Source organism: Pocillopora verrucosa, chromosome 1 (genome assembly GCF_036669915.1).
Source record: "Pocillopora verrucosa isolate sample1 chromosome 1, ASM3666991v2, whole genome shotgun sequence".
In the NCBI taxonomy this organism is placed as follows: Eukaryota; Metazoa; Cnidaria; class Anthozoa; order Scleractinia; family Pocilloporidae; genus Pocillopora; species Pocillopora verrucosa.
Genome location: NC_089312.1, coordinates 8569726 through 8594590, shown reverse-complemented (window position 1 = coordinate 8594590; position 24865 = coordinate 8569726). Strand labels below are relative to the sequence as shown.

General features: G+C 37.8%; 1 protein-coding gene across 1 annotated transcript in view; it reads left to right on the top strand.

The window, feature by feature from the left end:
* The window catches only part of LOC131782962 (leucine-rich repeat-containing G-protein coupled receptor 5-like), a 49203-nt gene that overhangs the window by 9780 nt on the left and 14558 nt on the right, over window positions 1-24865 (top strand). Inside the window, exons 9-13 of the mRNA XM_066173725.1 lie at window positions 3565-3648; window positions 7735-7806; window positions 8314-8385; window positions 22693-22764; window positions 23990-24076. Coding sequence (XP_066029822.1) covers window positions 3565-3648; window positions 7735-7806; window positions 8314-8385; window positions 22693-22764; window positions 23990-24076 — 387 coding nt within the window. The remainder of the gene's footprint in view (window positions 1-3564; window positions 3649-7734; window positions 7807-8313; window positions 8386-22692; window positions 22765-23989; window positions 24077-24865) is intronic.

The window sequence follows — 24865 nt, the reverse complement described above, 5'->3', positions numbered from 1 at the left end:
GATTTTGAAACTAAGCACGAAACCATCTTTTTACAGTGTCAGCCACTGTTACATCGATAGCTCAACTCTAGTTCGTTCATCAACATGTTTGTCTAGGTAATCACATGATTTTGAATGCAATTTGGAATAAATAAGCACGAGTAAATTTTTTTGTGGTCTTTGAATAATTAACAAGGTAGCGCTTGTTTATTCCAAATTGCTAGAGAAAAATCATGTGATTACGTGTTAATAATATACATGAAAAAATACGAGATGGCCTATCATAATTAAGCATAAGCAAAGCGCGTGTATCAAGTGCAAAAATAATTTATTCAAACCGTGCGTTCGCTCGAAACGAGCGCGTACGATCAAAACCGTGATAATATGCAATGATATCTTCACATCTTTAAGGCGCAAAATAGTTCAAAGTCCGGCTAAACAGTTCAAGGAATTGTTCAGGCTGTGTCCGAATCACTTTCGATGAAATGGAATCGTCATTTCCGAGGTTTAACCATGTTTGTTTTTAATTTCGGTGTTGGATCGCTCGAGCAAAGTGTTAAGCTGGGTCGGCTCATAATTTCGATTTCCTTGGCAATTCCCTTCTCTAAACACCACTTTTTCCAAATCGACAACCAGAATGCAGAGCTTTTTACAGTGTTTCCGTTGTTTGAGCTGTCTTTCAGCTGCGGTGGCGAAAGAAAACCTACCTAAAACGCCGGCCATCGTTTCGCTCGCAAATTTTCAAATTTTCAAATTTGGTTCTGACATCCAAGGCTCGCATTTGATTAGCTATCTGTGAGTTTTTTTGATTACTGGCCAATCAGAATGTCTGATTTGTCACTTTCTTTGCACTGAATTAACCCTCTTCTGCACTGAATTAACTCTCTTCTGCACTGAATTACCTGAAAACTGCATTTATCTTAACCAATCAGAATTGAGTAATTTTTCCATGTATGTTATTAGAAGGGTAACTTTTGAGTATATCCCCATCTTTTATGTTGACTGTGTTCGAGAGAGAGGGATTATGTCGTCGATGTAGTGTTTCCAATCAGCGCCTTTATCTAAGATTTGAATTTTTAGCCATGAAGATAGTTGCAAAAACTCCTACCATTTTTGGGTCCATGGCGGTTCCGTGCGTTTGCAAGTAATTTTGTTGGTTGAATTGTGAAGAGTCTTCCTGCAAAATCATCCTAAGCGCTTTGTTATATGTGCACTTTACGCAGTGCTTCTAGAACGAGGAATACTCTTGTTGTTTGAGCACTTCACGCAATGTATTCCTCGTTCTCCAATACCCCAGCTTGATACAAGTCGTCTAAAGTATTCACGAATCGTACGATTCGTCAACCATGAATATTCATCACGGAAACTATGGAAACGAAACGGATCGTAAGGTTGTGCTGTCTATCCATGAATGTCATTAGGGATACTTAGATATACCACGTTGAGAGAATTAGCCCTGGATGGTGGTGTGTCGATTCGTGCGAGTCGTTCAAGTCGTCGATTCACGAATATTCATTACGGAAACCATGGAAACGAAGCGAGTCGTATGGCTGTGCTGTCTATCCGTGAATGTCATTAGGGTGACTGACAAAATTTGCTCGTGCTTATTTATTCCAAATTGCACTCGAAAGCCTGTGACTACTTATACTAATCATCGTTTCAACGGTTGCATGTATTCGGTGTTCCGATGTGTGCGTCGAATTTGTCCGCTCATTAATATTGCATTGTATTGAAACAGAATTCACATTACTTTTGGTTGTTATTTGATAACAATAGAAATATACAAAGAGGAATAGAGTTGTTGCTTGCGCACTTCACGCGTTGCTTTTAGAACAAGGGCCACTTTTGTGAAAAAATCTCCCTAATGACATTCGTAGATAGACAGCACAGCTTTACGACTCGTTTCGTTTCCATGGTTTCCGTAATAAATATTCATACGACTCGTACGAATGGACACACCACCATCAGGGCTCAGTGGTATGAGATGAAAAAAGGTTTGTCTCCCTAGTGAGGGGTACGACGACTCGTATCGATCCGTAGTATTGGAGGAGAGAGCTGGGCGGACAACTTCGCTCTCAATGAGAATCAGGCTATGGGTGTAGGAACGGGGAGCGCGAATATCTTCATTTACGTTTTACTACAGGAGTATTGTGAGGCATGCAAAGAATGCAACCGGGGCGTTTCACTCAAAGAACGAGAAGCCTTTTGCAAATGGCTATAAATCTGCTAAAACCAGCTGTGATCAGCAAACACGTTGTTCACATCAGCTTAGAGCTAATTCGTGAGACTACTTAGTTATTGTTGCGTTGCGACATTGTGATTGACCTTTGCACCAGTCATGCGTGTTTTCACTGTCTTCCCAAAACTGTTGTTACGTTGTGATAAATAAATCAGGTAGAAGGCCATTTTTTCAGGTAAAAGGTTAAACTTTTACCTTACCGTTTTTCGTGTTTAATTCGCCCGTGAAATCGCCCGTCCGGTAATAGATGGGAGGTGCATAAACCTTTTTATGCAGCACCGGTATCAGGCACAGTAGGGACCTTAAGCAAACCACGACAGCGACGGCAACGAGGACATGGAAAAACAATAGATTTAATTAACAAAACAATAGCTCAGCACGTGCGTTTGAAAATTTTGTACATTTCATAGCCGTCCCATGCAAAACAACAACGTGAAATCATCACAAATTGTTTTAATTTCCATTTGGAACTCAACGCCTCTTTTATACGTTATGCTGAAGTTGAGGTGTGGCGCCGTATGAGACGGGGAACACATTCAGTCATTTTTGAAATTCTAATTAACGGCAAAAATTCATTTTTAATTGAAGTCTTCGCTGGCGTTGCCGTCCTGACTGCTTAAGGTCCCTATTATGTAAAACATGCGCAACGAGTAAAAAATACTAAAAATACTACACACCAAAATGTCTAATAAGTTATTTATTACCTAACTTTTTTCTGCCAAGTGTTTCTGCTCATTTCTCATAAGGCGGGAAAAGTAAAGCGGATAGTTCACAAACAGCTCACTTTTTTTTACAGTACATAATAACCAACTGTACAATATCGCAGGATATTTGTGATTTACTTGTGCTCTATTCGCGCCATATTTGTACTACAATTTACGCAGTTTGATATAATTTTGAGATGAAGGATTTTGTTCTATAACTTGAAATGTTTGAATGAAGGACCATTCGGAGGTCAAAGGATAGCACGCACAGTTGTTTTAATATTCTTTTTTGTACTTCCCTAAGTTTAAGATTTCATTTCAACTCCACCCAACTAATTGAAAGTCGTCCGTCTCGTGAAAATTGAAATTGTTACTTTTAGTTAGATTAGCAGATGTTACCACCTTCAGAAAATACCAAATACACAATATTATTCAGTCTCAGGATAAGTTTACATAGGTAAACAGCCTCAGTGCGGTTAAAGCCAAGTAAAATTTTAGTCAATGAAGATATATTCCATGATATAAAAATAGCCCCAACCAGTCAAATCATATCAAGAAATAATCAAACACTTTTATTCATTATGCGGAATGTTATCCTATGGTTCGCAGCTTACATTTTGTTGTTGTTATTATTGATTATAGGGACTTGTCTCACAACCAATTAAAGGATCTATCTCCAGGAGTTTTTGGTGGAATTTACTGGTCCTTTTTTTCAACTTTGACGCTGTAAGTAAAGACTGTTGAACTTTGATTGTATAATTGTTTACAGGGACCAAAAGTAGATCAAAGTCTGTAACTTACCCAGGTAAGTGTCGGGATGAAATGGGAGGAAGAAAGGGTGCATAGATGCTGAGCTGACTCCTTCCAAACCCATGAGGTGTTGCATACAGAAATGACAGCGAGGGGGCCGTACATGCTTGGTGAAAACCATCAAGCGACGTAGATCTAAGTCTGCGAAATTAGAAACCATCATTTCTTTCTGTCATGAGAAAAAAAAAACTAGCATCTCTTTCATTGTGCATACGATAAAGGTGAGGACACCGTGAAAATTTACCTGTCACTGAGCGTGATCCGCCAGGTAAATGAGATTGTTGAAAGAAATAATGTCATCTGAGAAAATAGTTTTATAAACGTGGGCGTTAGTCATCAAACGGAATCAAGCACATGCATAATCACGTGTTATTTGAATAACTAAAGTTCGGCCCTTTAATTGGTCAGCTCCGTGTAATATATCGTTTGATTTCCAAATTTTTAACAGTTCATTAGTCTCTTTTGGTTGATTTTGATCCGTCTGTCATAATACAGGGTCTTTTGATTTAAATTAACAGCGGCTTAGACCATTTCACTCAGATTTTGAAAGTTCACACCAGCTTGGTATCGTACTCTTGATTCTAAAGTTACCTTTAGCAAAATTGATATTTTTTTATCATAATTTAACTCTCTCATGGCTATTGCGGCTCATCATGTGACCCCAACTTTTGTTCCTCAATGATTTCCATAACATACACCAGGCAGTATAGCTTGTGGAAAGTGCGGCGTCACTGACAGAAATAATGTGACTTCGTGAACACCTTTGGTTGAGCATCATGACTGGATGCTCAAGATAAATAGCCACTTAGACAGTAAGATTGTCGCGCTCGGTGGCGGAATGGAGACGAAACTGATCATGCAAGCGCTTAACCTAAGAGTCTTACTTCGAGGGGATGAGGGGGCAGGGCGGAGGAATTACCTCTGAGCTGACTGACTAACGGACGAAGGGAAAATATCAGTCAATTATTTCTTGACACCAATAATGAGCAGCAACTGGACTTGGAACGAGTCAGGAGAGACTTAACAGGAGTTTAATTTGCCTGCGTATTTCCTGGAAGAATGTAAATCTAGAATCAATCCAATCAGACGCTATTAAAGCCCCAACATCTTTAGGGATTTCCGCACATGAAGGCGGGCATGAGAAAGGATTTGGTTAAGGTGATGGCTCTAATAGTTTTTTTGCAGAGTAAGCCGTAACTGGGCCAGTAAACGAGCGGTCGAACTGCAAGTGAAGGAACTACTTATATTTTTGTCTGATTAGCATCCCTCTCCTAGCTCCGTCAAATTAATTTTCTCGTAAAATCTCTAGCTACGCATGCTAAGCCGGAACTTGAAAGTCCTTGTAAAGAAAAGAAGTGATCTTAAGCCTAATAATTATTCGACCCTAATAGTTGGACGGCCTTAACAATTATTCACCAAAATGGAGGTGAGTAGTTGTTGCTAATTCATATCTGAACTAGCCAATCAACGTGCGCGAAAAGCACTATTCCCTTAGTACGTATATACTAACTTTAGTTAATGGTGTAGGAAGTTATTCCATTAACTTATTTTTGAATTCTCATTGGACTCCGTTCATGACTGAGTGAGCGGTGTGGAAGGCTCTGTCAATTATTTGTGGTCGTCAGGGTAACTCACTTCGACTTGAGGCGACCCACCCAGCCATTATTTATACTTAGACCATTGGAAACTCTGGTCCCTACATAAGGAGGTCATTTGTTCAGCTGACTCTCATGACTGAATGCCTAGGAATATACAAAAAGAGTCAAGGACTATTGTTTGTAAGGAGCTCTTTTTCTCCCACAATCTGATAGTAATGTAATTCAGATTAACTGCGATGGTAGTGGAATTAAACTTCTTTATTAGTATTATTATTATTATTATTATTATTATTATTGTTATGATTAGTTCAATAATTCCTGTTATTGGATTGGACCGCATTTTCTTCAGCGAGTGGCCATTTTGATTTGACATCATGAATTAAAATTGACATGATAGCGAGGTCTTGCGTGGAAAGAATGGTCTTCTGGTCAAGGCAGTTAGGCTGAACCAAATTTCCACGCCGAAATGTGAAAAGAATAGAGGGTAAAATATTCCAAACTTAACTTGCCTTTAGAAAAGCCGAAGCATTGAAACAGCATCATGGGGTCGGAATTGACCAAGAAAATTAATCTCGGAACGCGTCACGTCTTCAAATCAAGTCTCACCAGAGAATACCGAAAAGTAAACATCCCATGCATCAAACGATATGCTGTTCGTTAAAATTTTTCCAGCGCGTTGAAAATATCTGAAGGATAATAAAAACAAGAATTACTTTATAGTAGGTAAAATAGGACACATGAAGAGTGGCTTTCCAATCCGCAAGTCCAAAGATTACTCGAGGTACAGGACTGTTTGTAACGACCAATAAAAATAGTGAGATCTGAAACACCTTGAAAACGTTTGACAGTTAACGATGTGCTGTTTTTCAGTTCCCGCCGTTTGACCGTCGATGTAGACTACATTGCGACTTCTTACTGCAAGGCTAAGGAATACGCCGAGTGTTTCGTTTCATGTGATCAAGGAGCTTCGGTGAATAGTTGGGACTTTTATTTCTGTGGAATGAATCCCATTGAAAGGTTAAAAGTGTATTGGAAACTCGTTTGGTTACTATTTCACCACTGGCAAAAACCTCTGATGTCAAACATTGGTGCATTTCTGAGATGCCATAAAATGTCCCAGAAAAATTACGACCATTTGCCTCATATAACCTGTACGAGTGTCCGTGGCCACATGATGTGGCATTTGTGACGATCTGAATACTCCGTTCCGGGCTAGCATGTAGTTCAAATTACCTGAGTACTACCGCAGTTTTCTTTTAAGAGTTTGGAGATTTTTCTTTTTGTCCTATTTCTCTCATCAAATTAACAACGGGACAGATTTTGTACCAACATTTCATGCTGTTTGCCGTTTGTGAGTTACTTTGTGGCGCTAAGGAAATTGAAATTAAACATTGGAGTTTGGATTTAGTTTTACAACGATCAGCCTCATGCCCTTGGAATCATCCGTTTTGTCGAAAATTTCCATAATGAACTCGTTGGTTATTTCTGCAAGCCTAATGGCAGAAAAACAGAATTTTTTCCTCCTAGACGACAAAATTTTTTTTACGATGCCGACTGCGCGGATATGTCGCGCTATGATAATACCGAACTCGCAAGGACCAATCAGAATCAGTTTTGTACGTTGGGTATATTTATCTATAGATAAACATAACAACCCACGTACCAGAGAGTAAACATAGATCAATAGACCAATATGTCTGAAAAGTTTCAGCTTATCTGAATATTTGTAGAAAACAAAAGCAATATCGATAGGCTTGTAATCACAATATCGAAAGTGGCGAAAATAAAATTTCTAACGGACGAGAACTTGTGAAATTGAAGATGACTCCAAGGAAAGTGTCAAATTACTTATTTGCACAGCTATGTAGAACAGTCGTGCGTTAGGGGGGAGGGGAAAGGTGGATAGGTAAAAGCCGGCTGATCCGCATTCTGCACGATGACATCAAAATCTCCGTTAATCTGAAAATTCAGAGACGTCTTGAATTATTTGTAAATGTAATATTTGTATCAAATAATTTTATCTTGACCAATTGCAAAACGAGTCCGTCTTGATTTTCAATAAGGAATCCCTTCCGTCAAACCTAAGTAACCGACTTTATTCAACGCTTTTCCTTGAATAATCGCCCGGGCGCTAATTTCGAATTTCGGCTGAAAGGAGGGGCGCTTAATTGGAAGGAGGGCGCTTCAGCTGTAATTGAAGGTTAAAGAGTTATAGGTAAAGTTGCAATAGAAACAGGTTCTCTTCATATCTGAGAAAAAGAAGGAGGAAGGGGGCGGTGGCTTACTCGAGGGGCGCTTGAAACTTAGCAAAACGAGACTTTCTTTCCCAAGGAGTCATATGGAGTTATAGGTTTTACTTAATAGCGCAGCTTTAATATTTGATGTGATGATTTCTTGTTGACAGGGACTTATCCCATAATCAGTTGCAGGACTTACCATCAGAAATTTTCATAGGGCTTTCGAGGCTCATCAGACTGTAAGTACCAGCCAACATAAATCTTTATTTACAACTGCAATATCCAAAATCGAAAAAGTCTCGTGCAGAATTCAACCACCTCAACAACTATCGGTGGAAAAAAAGTTTATGGCTAGCTAGCAATAAAACTCCTTCAAACCTGTCCAACCTAATCAAACAATTTCAGTTAACGTATTTCCTCGAATAAGCACCGGAGCGCTATTCTAAAATTTCGGCTAAGAGGAGGGGCGTTTCTTGGAAGGAGGGCGCTTATTAACAAACTGTTAACCAGTACTGATCAGGCTGAAGTTAAATTTAAAAAATTATAGATAAAGTGGCAAAGAAACAGATTTTCTTTGTATTTAAGAAAGTGTGAAGGAGGAATTGGGGGAGGCGGCTTATTACGGGGGGAGGGGCGCTTAAAATGAAATAAAACAAGACTTTCTCCCGCTAGGAGTTATGTGGAGTTTTAAACTTCATCTAAAAGCGCACATCTAATTATCTGTTCTGATTCTTTCTTGTTGACAGGGACTTATCCCATAATCAGTTACAGGACTTACCCCCAAAAGTTTTCAGCTACCTTTTTTATCTCGACAGAGTGTAAGTACTGACCAACATAATCTTTATTCATCACTATAACATCCACACGAGTGAGTCGAGGGCCCGAAACGGTTTAACGCAGAATTCTACTACTAGCAGATGAAAAAAGTACAATCGGTTGGGAAAGAAAAAAGGCGAGCAATAAAACACCATCTAATTCCCCCCCCCCCCCTCCCTCCCTCTTCAAAAACCCCACCACCAGCCATGCTAGGACTAGAAACTGGCCTCAAAATCAAACTCAACCTTGTATCGAGGGTGGGTAGGGAAGGCAAAGACCAGGCATCCAGGTAAATACAAGTTAAAACAGACTTTTTGCCACCTTATCTTAGAATTTCAGCAATTTTTTAGCCCCAGGAGCAGTTGTTATCAGAGCCCAGTAACGACACGAAAATTTTGTGATGGGAAATTCATTTGAATTCGGGTGCATTTATCGTTAAGTGAATCGGTAATTCGTTCAGTTTACTAAACATAATTGTTAATTTCTGTAATATAAATAATAAGGACCCACCCAGGCTGGTGAATAACATTGTTTTCAAAGAGTTAAACGAATGCTTCAAAAAAAGACCCCGAATGATTTAGAACTGTATTTACGGCAAGATCCTCCCGGCCATAAACTGAAAAAAATTTTGCCGAGTAGATAGTATAGAAAAAAGAGGTGATGCAGATTAAAAAGAGAGGCTTCACCCAAACAGTTTTATTTGCGTAAAGATAAAGGTAATTTAAAGGGCTTCCAAGCAATCTTTGCAACATGACTATCATGGCGATGTTTTCTTAAAAACAATCAGTGATCTTAAGGAGAGTATTATACACTTCCATTGGCGATTAATCAACGTAGATTTATCGCTGTTTAGTTTTAGGTGACAAAGAGAGTCAGTGTCGCCATTTTTAAATGTATGTTTTGAAGTTGTGAGAGTCTGTTTGTTTGTTTGCTGCAACGGCGTGTGCAAATCTTGTCGTTCTTACACCGAAAAACTGAAGTCAAATGAGACACTATTCAGACACAAGAGATTTAATGCTGCATTTATTCATGCCATATAATTCCCTCAGTTTTTTTTGTTGTGCAACTCACAATAAAAATGTCCAAATTTCAACGGACTTGCCGAAAGTGTATTTATAGTAGATCGTAGAACTCAAAACATCGCTTGGGGTCTAAAAAAGGACTAAATTGTTTTGGCGATTTCAGATAGTAAATTTAATTTAATATAAATGTGAACAAGTACCTCACGTTTTTACTTTCAAAGTTGCTTTTGGTGAAGGATTTTTAACTTACAAACAGTTTTTAGGCCGCGTTTCAACCCGTTTAATAACTCGTAATTTGCTACGACAAATTTCATTTCGATACCAGTTTTTAAAGGAATCCAAAGGGATTTAAAAGGGAAAGAAAGAGAGAGAGAGTTAGATTGATGTGTTCATTTGCTACGATGAGTGGGTATTTGCTACGTAAGCTAATATTTGCTACGGTAGCAAATTCGGAGGGTGGGTATTTGCTCCTATGAGTGGGTATTTGCTACAATAGCAAATACGGAGTGGGTATTTGTTACGCAAAGGTACATATTTTCCACTGCAGCAAATACGCACAGGGAGTATTTCTTACGGTTGCAATTACGTTACTACCCAGATATGTATTTCATCGCGATTTTCTATGGATTTCGAGCAAAATGTACTCTCATGCAACAATAAATCTCAATTAAGCCTTTTCAACACATCAATTAGACTAGTTTTCGGAGGCCCAGCCTGTTACCGATCGTCAGGGTGGTAATGGTATCGATCTAGATTCTGTTTAGAAATCGGCTGAAACCGAAGGATTTCACATATATCGTAAGAAACTTGAAGACACGAAGATAAGCGAGTTTCAGGAGGTTGTCTATTATCCTGGAACAGTTGAAGACCCCGTACGATACAGGATACTGGAAAATGATCATAAAACGGCTGGAGTGTATAGTGCAGCAGTCGTCAGGCTCTACGATGACATGTACAAGCTAATAGGGATGTACCTAAGAACAGTACGAAGCCAAATTACTACCTTGGATCCAAAGGTCGAGCAGGTACTCGTGTCTAGTAATGGCATACCCTTAACGTTGTCGCAAGTGTCTACTTCTCTCTACAAAACTTGCCAGCGAGAAGGTATAGCGACAATAGGAAGGATGTGCACAACAATAGTCAGGAAATCCCTCTTTACTAAAATGCACGCAAAATTAAAGCTCCGGCTAATAAGCGCGGAACAATGAAAGGACATCCCACTTTCCAGTGAGAAGATGACAAGCACTGAGAAGGTTAGTAGATTTCTTTCCTCGACAAGGTTCGAGGGTAATGTATTGGATTCAGTCAACGCCCCCAAAAGCTTCGAGAGTGATGTATCTGGTCCAGTCAACGTCTCCGCCCTACAATCTGATTCTTCACGATTTTGGAGGAAGTTTACCGACGAGCAAAACAGTCATTTACTCAGGTTAACTAAAGACCTGGTGGAAAATGACTGTGAAGAGGGAAATAGTCAGGGAAAGAGTGCGAAATGATTCAAGATCACAGGAACTTGAGCTTAACTGGTACAGAGCAAGGAAAAGAATTAAAGAAATGCAAACGATTAACTGACGAGGTGCGTCATGAAATGCGTCGCGCGAGGCAAGGCACGCGGAAAAGTGACGCCACAAGAGACATTGCCTCTAACCCTTCTTAGGCGCCAATTGAGAACGTTTAAAATGAAGGTGCACAAATGGAAGTGGAATTTAATGAAGAGGCCTGGAGTTAGTTGTAGGTTGGTAGATAGTTGAGTTAAATTAATGTTAGACATTAACGCCTCTTTCAAAGGAGTAAAACAAGTGCAAGAAAAACCACACTAACCGCACACACAAGCAATGTACTTCTAGTGAAGCAAGCCCAAGGAACCTTAGATATACGGGCGCTTTTAAATAGGAGACAAAAAATACATCTAGCCAATAGAACGTGGCACCGATACCTTTTTGAAGCGGAAGCACTGAACTGCGTGTAAACAACCGTGACGCAAACAAAAGCACAAGCGCAACAGAGTAAAAAAACTTCCATTCCTTGTGTTTTCATCCGGCATTTACAACTATGAACTTCGCTAAACGATGACAATGACAACCTATTCTCTTCGATTTCTTGAAGCATTTAGGTTGGAAGAAGTTCCTATTACAAAGCGCAAAGTTTTCACCGAGGAAAAAAATGGCCGAAAGCATTAAGGAAGGAATTTAACGAGGCAAATTTAGATTCGCACCTTCCGAAAAAGATCTCGAAGTTCAGATCAAGTTTACTTCATACCTTATTCAAAACTCGCCTTGTGAAAGAACCAAAAATATTTCAGATTGCCGCGGGGTTGTCAGGCAATTGTCCAAAATAAAAGGATCTTTGCAGTCTGCTTCAATCACGAGATCTTTTAAAATGTTTGGGTCGTGTACCTACAAGAAGGTACTTGCTACGCTGTGCGACGAACGTGACCCAAAAAACATAGGTTAATCTCTGGGGTAAATTAATTTTTCATTGTATCCGTCAATACTAAAGAATAAATATCGTAGGGGCTTAGTAAAATCGCGTATCATTTATTCAAAATATTTAAAACTGGTAGGAAAAAACAAGTAGCAAATACTGACTCCAGAATCTAAAGAGGGAGAGAGAGAGAAGAGAGAGGGCAGAGAATTTATAAATTATTTATCGGCTAAATGTCGTGACCGAAATATTTGCTAATAAATGCTGCTAGGCGCACTAAGCGACTCGACATGCAACGGATTGGATACCGCCCACTGTGAGGGGGGCGGATGGGAAAATACTGCCCCCTCTCGGTACCAATCAGATAGCAGGATTTGTAGAACACCGCCCGCTCAAGCACCGAGAAAAAAAATGACATTTGATCTCAAGCGTCAGCTTCATGTGCACTCTACTGTTATGTCTATTGCTTTTGTTAACCGGATCCGCCCTTAGTCTTGCTACTACGATTATTACACCTCTTTGAAAGTTGTTTCACTATTTGAAGACTAGAACTGAAATTATTTTAGACCACCTACATCGTATCAGCATTTATTTACGTTAACTTAGCGAAGCAATGCATCTGAGAATACAGTCAATTAGTTAAATGTTGGCACCAAACGTACAGCTTCGCTATAACTCGACCATCATTCATGTGATTTATTATCAAACTCACTCCGATCCATATACCAAGAAAGATAATTTTTTCGATATGTTTATTGAATCAATTTATCTCAAAACAAGAGGTTGTCACATATTTAATACTTATTGAAATTCTACAAATTTTACGCACTTGTTAGCTATTCATTTACAATGCCTTTAAATTTTCACGGAACGTCAGCTTTGAAACTCTTTATGGTGGCTAATTTACGTTATTAACTCTGCTGATAATGCTAAATTACTTAATTTCCAACGGACTCAAAGAGAGGCATTGTTAAAGCCCACCTGTCACAATATTCTAATCCTTTAGCAGACGATAAAGAGAGGTGTCAACACCAATCTTTTCAATCTGTTCACTGATTCCATATACATTACCCAGGAAAAGCTGTGGAAGTTGTTAGGAGCCACACAGATGTACGGAGTCAAGAGAACCTCTTGACTGGGTACATTCGTGTACATTTTAAATGGAATAGCACCCACACACACCTCAGCAGTGATTATCGAAGTAAATTATTGTGATACTGTACTTTCTTTCCTGTCTATGTCTCATCACAACTGAACCCCCTAGTTAACAAATTCACAAACTACTAATGATGTACACTGCTCTCACCTCCTCACCACATTTTTCATATATTAATTTTGGTGGTATATAAGTATTCCTGCTGAGAATTCTCATCTGTTGCATTTTCACCTCTTGTGAGCTTCTGTGAACAGTTTGAAATTGTATGGAGAAGTCACATATCAATCACTCGGGGAGTAAATGAGTTAACAAAAGGAAAGAAAGCATTATATTACTCATAAAGAAAAAAACCCCTGTTAAATGATCAAGAGAAATATATATTGGTTTGATTGTAACTTCCTGCTGAACACACATACATACAGCATACAAAAATAATAACAAGTTCAAACTTAGCACTAATTCTCAAACTAATAGACTCAAATTTTTTCTGATCTTTTAACAAAGAAAAAAATAAAAAACTATATAATTATGTACTTGAACCAAATTTTAAAAAAAAAGTAACTGATAGTTTGGTGCAAAATTTGTATAAGTTTGTATTTGGATTTGCTTAGGGTGAAAACATCTTTAATACCATTATTTTTTATTTAGACTGATATTGAGATACAAAACATATGCCTCCACCATCATTTCCAATGACTAAAGACAGCCATTGTGTTTGTTATTCCAACAACTTATTGCATTTGACACCTTATTTTGAATTGAATTACAATGAAGTCATTAACTAAAGATAGTCTGTGTGAAAGTTAAATATCAGTTGTGAGCAATATTTTTACCCCAGTCTTGGATTGTTTATTGATAAATCACAACCTGTCGGTCATTTTACTCCATTTCATCATATCCTTCTTGACAGAAATAAAGAACATTCACTGTCAGAAAAAAAATTAATGGAGTACAATTGTTTTTACCAAAAAGAGAAGCTTTCTGCCTTTTTTTTATATTACATTATTAATATAAAACATGCCCTCTAAATCCTGTATGACTAGATTTATTTAGATTTAATGGGAAAAACAATGGTTTGCGTAATTTACCTTGATTTTTTTTCCTCATAACTGTTAGGGCAATGCTGCCAAAAAACTGTTAATATAACAATAGGTAGTGTTGTTTGGTTTACTGTTTGGATAAAAGGGAATTGACACACAAGCAGACTTAGAGGCAAGATGCAAATTAACCACTCAGCTATTGACACAATTCAACAAAATGCAACATAAGTCTTAGTCAATCATCAAATCAGCTGGTTTATTTACATTGGTTAAATTTAGCTCCCAGCATACAATACCAAGTCCACAAGTCAAAGAAAACTTTGAAATTTAATGCTTTTAAAAATGCATGTGTGGCAGTGATTTTGATGGTCTTACCCTTGCGAAATGGCTTTTGGAATTCCTAGGAATTCCTAGGAAAATCCTAGGAATTCCTAGGAATTCCTAGGAATAAAGGTGTGAATTTTCACGGTAAATTCGGACTGGGAATTCCTAGGAATTCCCAACCATAACAACTCTGGTTCTAAAAACCTAAAAATCGATCCTAGAAATTCCCAGAAATTCCCAGAAATTCCCAGAAATTCCCAGAAATTCTAAGTTTATAGCCAACAGGACTTGGAATTCCTAGGAATTCCTAGGAATTCCAACTCAGAGAACCAATGACTTTCCCTGAAAAGCTGTAAATCTAAAAAATTCCTAGGAATTTCTGGGAATTTCTGGGAATTTCTGGGAATTTCTGGGAATTTTTGGGAATTTTTGGAAATTTTTAGGAATTACTGGGAATTTTAAGCAAAAATTTGAGGCTAATGATATAAAATAAATACTTAAAATTAAAAAAACCCAGCTAAAATTCAAGTATTCAATGAAATTTATTTAGAAGCTTAATTAAGGCTTACATGTAAAATATTTTTGATTAATTATTAACATCAATGTGTGGTAATATTAAGATGGAATTTGATTTATTTTTCTTTTCTTGAAAACTTCATACGGATTAATCTTCAATTACAGCTATTCATATAAAATAGTTCTAATCAATCATTAAATTTGGTTTGACACAAATTGTGAATAAAATCTGTTGATTCTTTTCCATAAAATACAATATCTTAAGTTATAGTTATATAGTTATATTCTTGGGAGTGAAGGGGCTAATTACAGACAAATAAAATTGATTTTTTGATTAAAATCTTGTTGTAACTGTAACAATAAATTAGAATGAAGTTATCCTAAACTGCAAACTTAGCTGCTGTTTGTACTGTTTGTATTTTTTTTCCTGGGCTCACAATGAGTCGGCCTTGAATGAGGTTGTCAACAAGAACCTTGACCATTTTGTATCTGGATTCCTTGACATCTGAATTTGAAAAAAAATAATATATTAAAATATTTATGTTTAAAGCTCAGACCAGGCTTTTAAGATGGCTATGAGGAAAAGGGCATTCATTGGATTCTGAAATTGAGAAATCTCTGTTATGGAGTTAGTACATCTCCCTCATGGATTTTACTAAAAAAGGGCTGAATACATTATTTTGTTTTTACCAAGGAGGGCTTCTTTATGTACTAAGGTTTGTTATGAATCTTGAATGTTCCCAAACGTGACTAGAGGAATCTTGAAACCTTACTGATAGGTTTATTTCATTGTAAAGCATAAGCTTAAGAAACTGCGGCATGCAAGTGACCGATTCGATTCTCAGAATTATTCTAGTTTCAGTTGCGCCGAGCGTTATGTAAGCTTAATTCAACCCGCTACATCTATTCTTTTATAAGATTTTGATCACAACGAATATCGCAATTTTTACTCACCACAAACTTTCAAAATCGTAGCTTTACAGATGGCCACTCGACCCTTGTTTGTACCGGTCCATATGTCAACTGTTGTCCCTTCTTTTAACTCCACGGCGCCAACGACTTTCTTCTCTTTTACAACACTCACGTTATTCTCGTTTTCCCATTGAACCACAATAAAAGCTATCTTTAGAAATGTTATATTAAGCAAAACAGTTGAGGAAAGCGATCAACCGATGAAAAGTACATTCAAAGATGAGCGCCAAATGGAGTCTTCTTTGTTTCCGATCACGGGCATGATCACGTGGATCTTTTAGGACTTGTCATTGGCTAGCAAAGTGAATCCGCTGGCTTGCCGATTGCAGTGTTAAGAGAAGCGTCCAACTTTATTCTGACTTCTCCGACCGGTTCTCCGCTTCTAGAAGATGGATAGCTTGGTGATATAAATAAAGATGTGAGCTCACTCTATGTAGAAATAATCGACAAGAATCGATCGTATTACAAATGCACGATTTGTGGCCGAAAGTTGTCGAGGAAACAAAGACTCGAAACTCACTTGAGTTGTGTTAATGGCAAAGGTGAGAAATAACACAAGCCAATCACAGTTTTGAATGCGACTACAAATCGTCTTTTACCCTCATATTTATAAAAGAAGGATACCATATTCGGAAGTGTAAGAGATACATAGATGATCCCAGTGTACCAGTACCTAAATCTACAAAGCTTGACCGTAGCAAGCGTTCAGCAACACGTTCCAACACCACCATCTCGATTCCTCAGTCAGTCGTTTCCATTGAACTTAAAGCAGTATTGACAACAGAGTAGAGTGCGTCTTAGGCCCGGTTCATACGTCGCACTTCTGCCGTGTCGAATTCAATTCAATTAAGTGCGGCAGAAATGCGACAGCTGATTCATACGTCGAATTTCTACCGAATTTAATTCTTTGAATTGATACTGCGGTGCAGGTCCGTCAGCGGAAAAATGTTACATTGGTTACGTAACTAGACGTAACTATCTAATATGGCGGACGAAGATACTAAACGGAGGCTCTTTATTTTTCAAAAAGTTTTTGAAGGAAGGCGAAGGAGGAGGCTGACACTGCAACAGTATATGCTGCATCGTCTTCAGGAAAAGCATAGACTAATAATTCAACTTTTGCTGTTGATTGTTCTCATTTTGTCTCATCAAAATGCAACACAAGTTTATCGATCCTGTCGGCGACGTGACAATCTCGCCATTGCGCTTTTCTGCCTCGTCTCTTTTTATTCGGCGGGGCCAAATTTTCATTGTCAGACAAAGAAAAAGAGCTTTCTTCTTCTGAATCTGAAGTCTCTTCCCTTCGTGACGCCATCTTTTTATAGCTAGCCTCAGTCTACGCATGCTCAATACATTAACATAATGTATGAATTAAATTCGACACGGCAGAAATTCGACGTTTGAATCGGTGTCGCATTTCTGTCGGATAATGCGACAAGACTAGTCGAACGTGCGGCAGAAATGCGGCAGCCGATTCAGACGTCGAATTTCTGCCGAATTTAATTCGTTGAATTGAATTCGACACGGCAGAAATGCGACGTATGAACCGGGCCTTACAAAGGAGAAACATTTGTACAAGAGACAGGAGTAGCTATATGCGATTACAGAGGTGCGTTGGAACTCTGGTCCACAAATAGTTATGCACTGCCCGAAGTATAAAACAATTTTGTTGATAGCTGACAGACAGAGAAGAACAACAAGTAAACTTAAGAGCTGTTATTATTGAAGTATGACAAGCACTTTTCATTTTTATATAAAGAAGGACTTGTAATTTGCACCAAAAATAAAAAGATGTAATATTTTTTTGGGAGGTCCAGTGATTGGGACATTTAAGAAATTAAGTTATGAAAGGAAACTTGGTTGGTACTTCTCACTACTAACAAGTCTTGTTGACAAATATTTTCAGACCAGAGTTTCAAATAAAGTAAATTGAAGACGTCATATAAAAGGTGTTTTTCCTCAAAGGGTACATTTACTACCTCTGTCTTGTCTGCATGCCAAATGTTTGCAAAGTGTGTGGATGATCCACAAGTATTGGAACTCTTACAAAAATGTTTTGTAAGAATAAAAACAGCAAAACAAATTACAGCAATTAGTCATGAAAATAGAGCAAAAAACTGAAAAAAAGCAGCAACAACAATCATAAAAAAAGGAAGATTAATTAGGTGTTGAATTTCTTTGTCTAAGGCATGAAATTTCTACTAAAAGTATTGTCAACAAAAAGTCTCTGACAGCGTTTGAGGCAACTGAGCTTGACTGTTCCAAGGTTTTCTAACAAAGGCAACCAGTAATGTAGGTTAAGGAAGTAAGATAAGAATGTAATTATTGTTAATTATTGTGGAAGTTGGCAATTTCCATTTGACATAACTAACAGCTGGTTCATGAGGAAATCCATATTAATGTAAAGATTTACTAAAACTTAGTTTGAGTAATAAATTTCATGATCTTTAAGTTATAAACATGTACATGTATGTATATCTCTTGGTAAGTTTTGTATAGCATACCTTTTATTGAGCCAAAGTTTTAAGCCTCTGAAATTACTCTTTTTCTTAAAACCCTCACATTCAAGGTATTGAGAATTTCTTAGAATTTATGTGGACCTCAGGGTATTGAAATTGCCTCAAATTCAATTCCCAGAAATTCCCAAGAGTTCCACACTTCTTAAATTATAGGTAGTTTGTAAAGCTGAGAATTCCTAGGAATTCCTAGGGATTCCAAGTCCTCACAAAACTGGAGTCTTCCTTTCCCGGAAATTCCCAATTCAGTTCGCAAGGGTAACAATACTAAATGTTGTTGGGGAAGAAACCAAACTTTTATTACCAGGCAGTAAGATCATCCTAGGAAGAATGCACATGCACATCCTAAATTCACAAATTTTGTATTGTAAGTGTATTCTCTGCACTTTACAAAGACAGTAATCTGTACTTCTCACCTAAGAGAGAGCTAACCACCAGCTGACCAAAAGACTGATCTAAAGGTATTTCATGTAGCAGCTTAATTATCATCAGTTTTAGCTCAGCATCCTACGCTGATCCAGAATGGCAACTTTTTCTCCCATACCTGCTTTCTTGCTTCAGACAACAGATGGGACTGATAAAACACTCAAGTCATCATGGTATGATCCAAAACATCTTCTCTTCTCCTTTTACTTAAAGAAAGTGACATTAATGATAGCCATAGGATATTGACATTGAATAAATGTCTGTGAATCAGAATGGAGATCACCAGCAATATTTGATGCATTTCAACAGAAAAGAGGATATGTGAGAAACCTTCAACACAGCCATCATTAACATGGTACATGTACCTAAAACAGTTAGGCCTCAGAGGGCAAACAGGTTTATAGAAGAAACCAAAGGAGGGGGAGCCACAGTGACTACTCATTGAGTGCACTCCATCCTCAAAGTCCTCCAGCTCAGCGTTCTTGAAAGGTACTTAAGGATTGAAAAGATGATATCAAATTACTACAGAGACACTTGCAGAATATGCAAGTTTGGCTCACCTTGCCCATAGTTGCAAGGCAAAGGATTAACAAATAAATATTGTCTTTCAATGTATGCATATACACAAAATATTTTCTTGGTCTACTTTGCCTTTTTCTTACTCTTGGTCTTCTGTTCATTAAAAGCTCCAGTTTCAGATGTAACACCCTTGCAAGGAATCTTTTTTGGTGACATTCTTGGTCAGTGTTTTGTAAATTTTCATAATGGTGGCAAGTGTCACTGGCATCCTAAATGCTCTAAACTGCATTATGAGCCTTTAGGTTCCCAACAGAATTAATCCTTGTGTGCCTGATGAAATGAAAATCACACATTTTTCATCATCACAGCCATTTGGCATATTAAATCTCCATGGCAAACTTGGGCGGGAGCCTTTGTAATACCCTTAACACCAACGAATCTGGAATTATTTTTCATGGTGAACAAGCCACAGATTTTGCAAATAACTTTCTGGTATGTTCGTCAGCATTCCCAGCCGAGATAACAAGTCCTATAAGGCATTGATTAGAACGATTTTCTTTCAATCACTTTGCTCTTCGAATTCACCTGCACGATAATTTAAAGGAAATGACCTATCATTTTCTCATTTAAATCTTAATGGGTTAGCTTCTTCATGGTCATGTTGTGCGAAAATTTCAATTTGCTTACCTGAGGGACATGTTGCACGGGCATGCATGTAACTTTTCCTCTGAGACTTTTGAGACTTTCCATTGATACCAGACGATACAATCACGCTTTGTAATCAAACTGTCAATAAAAGCCACAGGACTCTAGCATCCTGGCCTCAAGAGACAACATTCAGAAATCTGGAATAAACTTGGGGATTTGGAGGACTTTGGTACAGTGGAACACGGAGCTGCACAGAGGGAAATGATTATTGTTAATGGCTGGTTACCACCACAACTGCGTTTTTTGATTCCGCAAGAGGATTTACGTAAAGACTAACCACATATTACAAATCTAGACAGACATCTTAAGGTTTTCTTTAAAATAATTACAAATATCAAAATTCAGGTCTTTGGAAGGAATATTAAACAGTAGCAACTCTAAATCGGCAGCAAATCCCTATCAAGGAAGTTACCGGAATCCGCCCCAACACACATTCGGAATAACTTGGCACATCACCTAGGCTGTAGTAAGGTCAGCAATCAACAATGGTCTGCATATTTGGATTTAGACCATCCGGATTGTTTGAATATTTTTGCCAGTCGGAACAAAAATCTGAAAAGAGATCGATCCGTACAGCAAACAGTCTGAATAAAACAAGATGGCGGTTTTCTGTAGATTACCTTCAGCCTTTTACTCCTTGCTGGAAGAACTTAATAAAGAAAATACAGAAACAAGGAAAAACATCAGGAAAATGGATGACTTGCTCATTTAATGATGCTTGAGAAGCATAAGAAACTCACAGAAATGTTGCAGTTCAGAAGGATGCTTACGCCGTGCAATAAAATTAATTGCTTTTTACGGTCTTAACTTAGCGAATTTCCATCCTCTCCGTTTTATTCTTAACATTCAAGTCCAACTTCTATAATCCTAAAGATTTCTGGAGGAGTACAGCGGTGTTCAAGAACCTGGGCTAACTTGAAAATGACAATGGCTCATTTTCCCTTTTTTGAACTACCATGTTAATCGCTAGTGTCCATCACGTAATCGGGATCAAAACTGATATACCGACCCGTGCGATCCAAGTTTCGGAGGGAGATCGTTCGTTCTGATTGCAGTCTTAGACTTGTTTTGTCCTTGATGAAGCACAAAATTGTATGTGGATCGGAAAATCAGGATTTAGATTGGCTAATAGAACGCAACCTTAATCATTGTAGGGGAAGGACTGAACGGTGCTTCTTACATGAGGTTTGTACCGGAGATTACGAGGTTTTGAAGAGTGTGCTTTAGTATTTGAATGAGGGAGCGACTCTCTGTAAGTAATGTGCATCGGCGCCTCAGCTGAGATTCGTGGGTTAGGGCGTAAAAAATTGCCCAGTGTCAGCTGGAAGATATTTTATTACATCATACTGTATTTGATTACTAGGTAATTCCCACAGACCAGTTTGATAGCGAATATATCATTACACCCAGTGTGACATGTGGTGCAGCCATCAGAGGTTTTTTCTTTGGAAAAAGTTCAAAGAGAAGCTTCGCTAAGCTAGAGTGTAGGTTGCTGCTGACTTTGGTTTGTAATTCAAGCGGCAATACTCGGACCAAATATAACATTCCCAAAACGTATAACATTGTTCTGACTTTATACAACTAACTTACTGGGACTTGTGGACGATCCAGAGTCAACTCTCTGGTGCAGGAGTGAACGGATAAAGCGCGCAGTGCCACGCATGTTGAATGACCTTTCAAGCTGGGAGAGGCTGGAAAACTTATGCCATAAAAAGTTGACTTATGTATAGTTCTCTTCAATAGAGAAAATGGGCCGTTAGGCTATAATAGCTTTCTAGCGTTTCACTTTTCGTACGCAGCTTAGTTCCCGCAGTTGTAAATAAAATTCCATGATCTAAATTCTTTTCAAAGTTGAACTTAGGCATTATGGCTGAGTATATGTTTACACCAGTCAAATTATTCTTCTAGTTATTAATTCCATCCCCTTTGGTGGGGCTGAAAATACCCGCAAAAATCCAGTAACAAATGCCTTTAAATTCTGGGGTAGGATTTTCCTGATTTCAGTAAGCCACGCACAAAATTGGTCAAAGATGTAGAGTTTCAGCTCTAACCTATGTTCCTTTCGAGGCCTGTTGCACCCTTTGTTTCAGTCACAGGAAGCTAGCGACTACTGCCCTTTTTTTCCAGAATAAAAGGCCTCGCATCAGGCACTGAAATAACAGGGCGCGAACTTCAGATTTCGACATGCCACCATACATAGTTATTCTTCTCCTTTTAATAAACATTGTTGTTGTTGTGAACAAATGCAATAACGGGTCGTTTTTAATGTTTTGAGGGCAATAATAAGTCAATCAAAGAAATTTTTCCGTGGAAAACATGTGTTATGTTAGGTATTATTTAGTAATATTAGCTCTTCGTATCAATTTAGGACCACGCCTAGTTAAACTTCAAAACAAGCTCGCTCATTGGTCTTGAAGATTCACCACTCCTCCATGAATATATTCAAAATAATTTTGCATTGATGGGAAAACTACATGATTTCTATCAAGGGAGCAAATGAAGCTTCTACTCAACCTTTGTTATTTATCAGCATTACAAGATCTAGTGGGTTGGAAGTGGTCATATGTAGAAATGCAACTTTAAAGTTTCTTGAGCCCGAGAATATTTACTCGCCAATGTTGATTTCAGGCTTAGAGTCACATATCCCTGATTTCTCGTTACTGGGTTTACTTCATTTTCTCTCTTTTAGTGACTTGTCCTATAATGAACTGGAACAGCTGCCTCCAAAAGCTTTCTATACAATGTATCAACTTGAAGAACTGTAAGTAGCTATAAAGCACTTTTGCTACAACTGATATAGGGCTACTGTTTCTTTTACTCTCCTTGACTGAATCTTGTGATGATGTGTGTGAAAATAACTGTTTATCATATGGCAAGGTGTCAAAAGGACTGTATATAACTAAACGGAAGGATATGATTGGCTAAAAGCAAGAGATTATTATCATAATCTCTCGCTAAAATCGATATTGATCAAGGTTTAGATTTTTCAACTTGTTTACCGACATCAAGATCGATATTTCTTTTACATTTGTTCTTAAAATGTAGTAAGTAACAACAACAACACCCAAAAAAAAAAAAACAATCAAACAAAAAGATAACTTGTTGCCACTTAAGTATATTTGATGAGACGATATAAGATATAGCGATATAAGACACACCTAATGATTGTATGAGGTTGATCCTTTCTATTTCACATAAGTCTTCAACTCGAATTAATTTTGTCATCTTCTGGTCGATGGATGCCTGAATGGCGATCTTTTTTCAGTTGAATCACCAAGGTTTCAAAACAATTAGCAATCTTATCTCAGCCATACCAAACTTTTTCTGGATACTTATGACGGGCAAAATTATTTTTTTAACGCAAACTAGTCCAGTTCACATAAACTTTTGCTCTCATTAACCTGTCGTTCTACCTGACTAGCAACCTGTAAAAAAAAATCCGTTTCCATGCGGATATAAAGTGGCAAATAATTAAGAAGATAAAAGGGCAAATTAAAAAAAGAAGTGAATATGCTAGAAGAAGTAAAGTGAATTTAGATCTGCAGATGGTATTGTCTGCATCAGATATCCAATTAAAAAAATAGTATTAATCAATACTCTTATGATAAGGAATTCTTTCGTCAGCATGTTAGACACTTGTAACATCCAGAAAGAAAGAATTGCCAAAAGGTTTATAATGAATTCCTTTCTCCTTTCTTCCTCTCTTACTTTGCTGGCTAAAACCTCTTTTGTTAATTTTGCGTAGATTTCATATTGACTCTTTCAGCCAGGAGAAAAGTCACACAGTTTTCCTTCTAATCGTCTACTCCTTAATACCTGCCTCATCTTATCATTAGCACTTATAACTATTATTCAATTAAGTGGTCAGTAACATGTCTGATCTTGTTACAAGTCCTGTTATCTTCAGCTTTGCAATAACAGTACAAAGTAAATCAGATTAATCCATTTGTTTTTCAACTCTTACGGTTTCCTTTTCACCATTGCAGTTTCCTGAACAATAACAACATAAAGAACTTGTCCTCTGATCAACTACCTGATAAACCTTGGAGGGACAAATATAGAATTAAAAACCTGTAAGTTTTGTGGCTCAGGAATCTTTCTCCGCTTGACTTAGTAATTCTACCAGATCTGAGGTCTAAAAATAACTAGCAACAATAAAAAAAGACCCTCCCTTAAGACGGCGACTAAAAATAAAACCACCAATTTTTAATCTTGATGATATAGGAAATATGGGAATATAAACTGAAGTAAGGATGCTTTATTTTAATATATTTAAACCTTTTCTTTCACAAGGTTGTTACGGTATAATCTAACCGACAGAAAAACGCTACTATCTCACAAACTCAACTACTTTGTGAAACAGCGAGTAATGTTCTTAACAAAGAACGACCCCTAAAAGCAGTACGACGCTTAGCGTTAATAAACCTAATTAAGCCCACACAGTTTATATCCACGCTCACCACTGACACAATCTCACTGCTGTCTTCAAAGTTCCTTGAAGTGAGCAATCCTCCGCAATAGCTCTCTTTCGATATAGCTTTCAAAACAGTCGTCGCTCCGACGACAACAACTGCTTCTATTACATAAGTGAGTCTTATGTAATCTTATGTATATTTTCACAAAGTGTTCTGGGACATTCCAGAAGCCTACATAAGAAATATTTCAGTAGTATTACATGACAAATGCGTGATTCAATGAAATGTTCTGGAAAGTTCTATGTTAAGAAAGTCAGCATGATTCAGCAGTCTGGAAATTTTTAGAAACTTGTATTTACAATAATTACCCGTAATAGGTGTGTGTTAGGCCCATTTATATGGTCTTCAGTACCCGAGACAGACCTTCCCCCGAGACAACTTTACGGA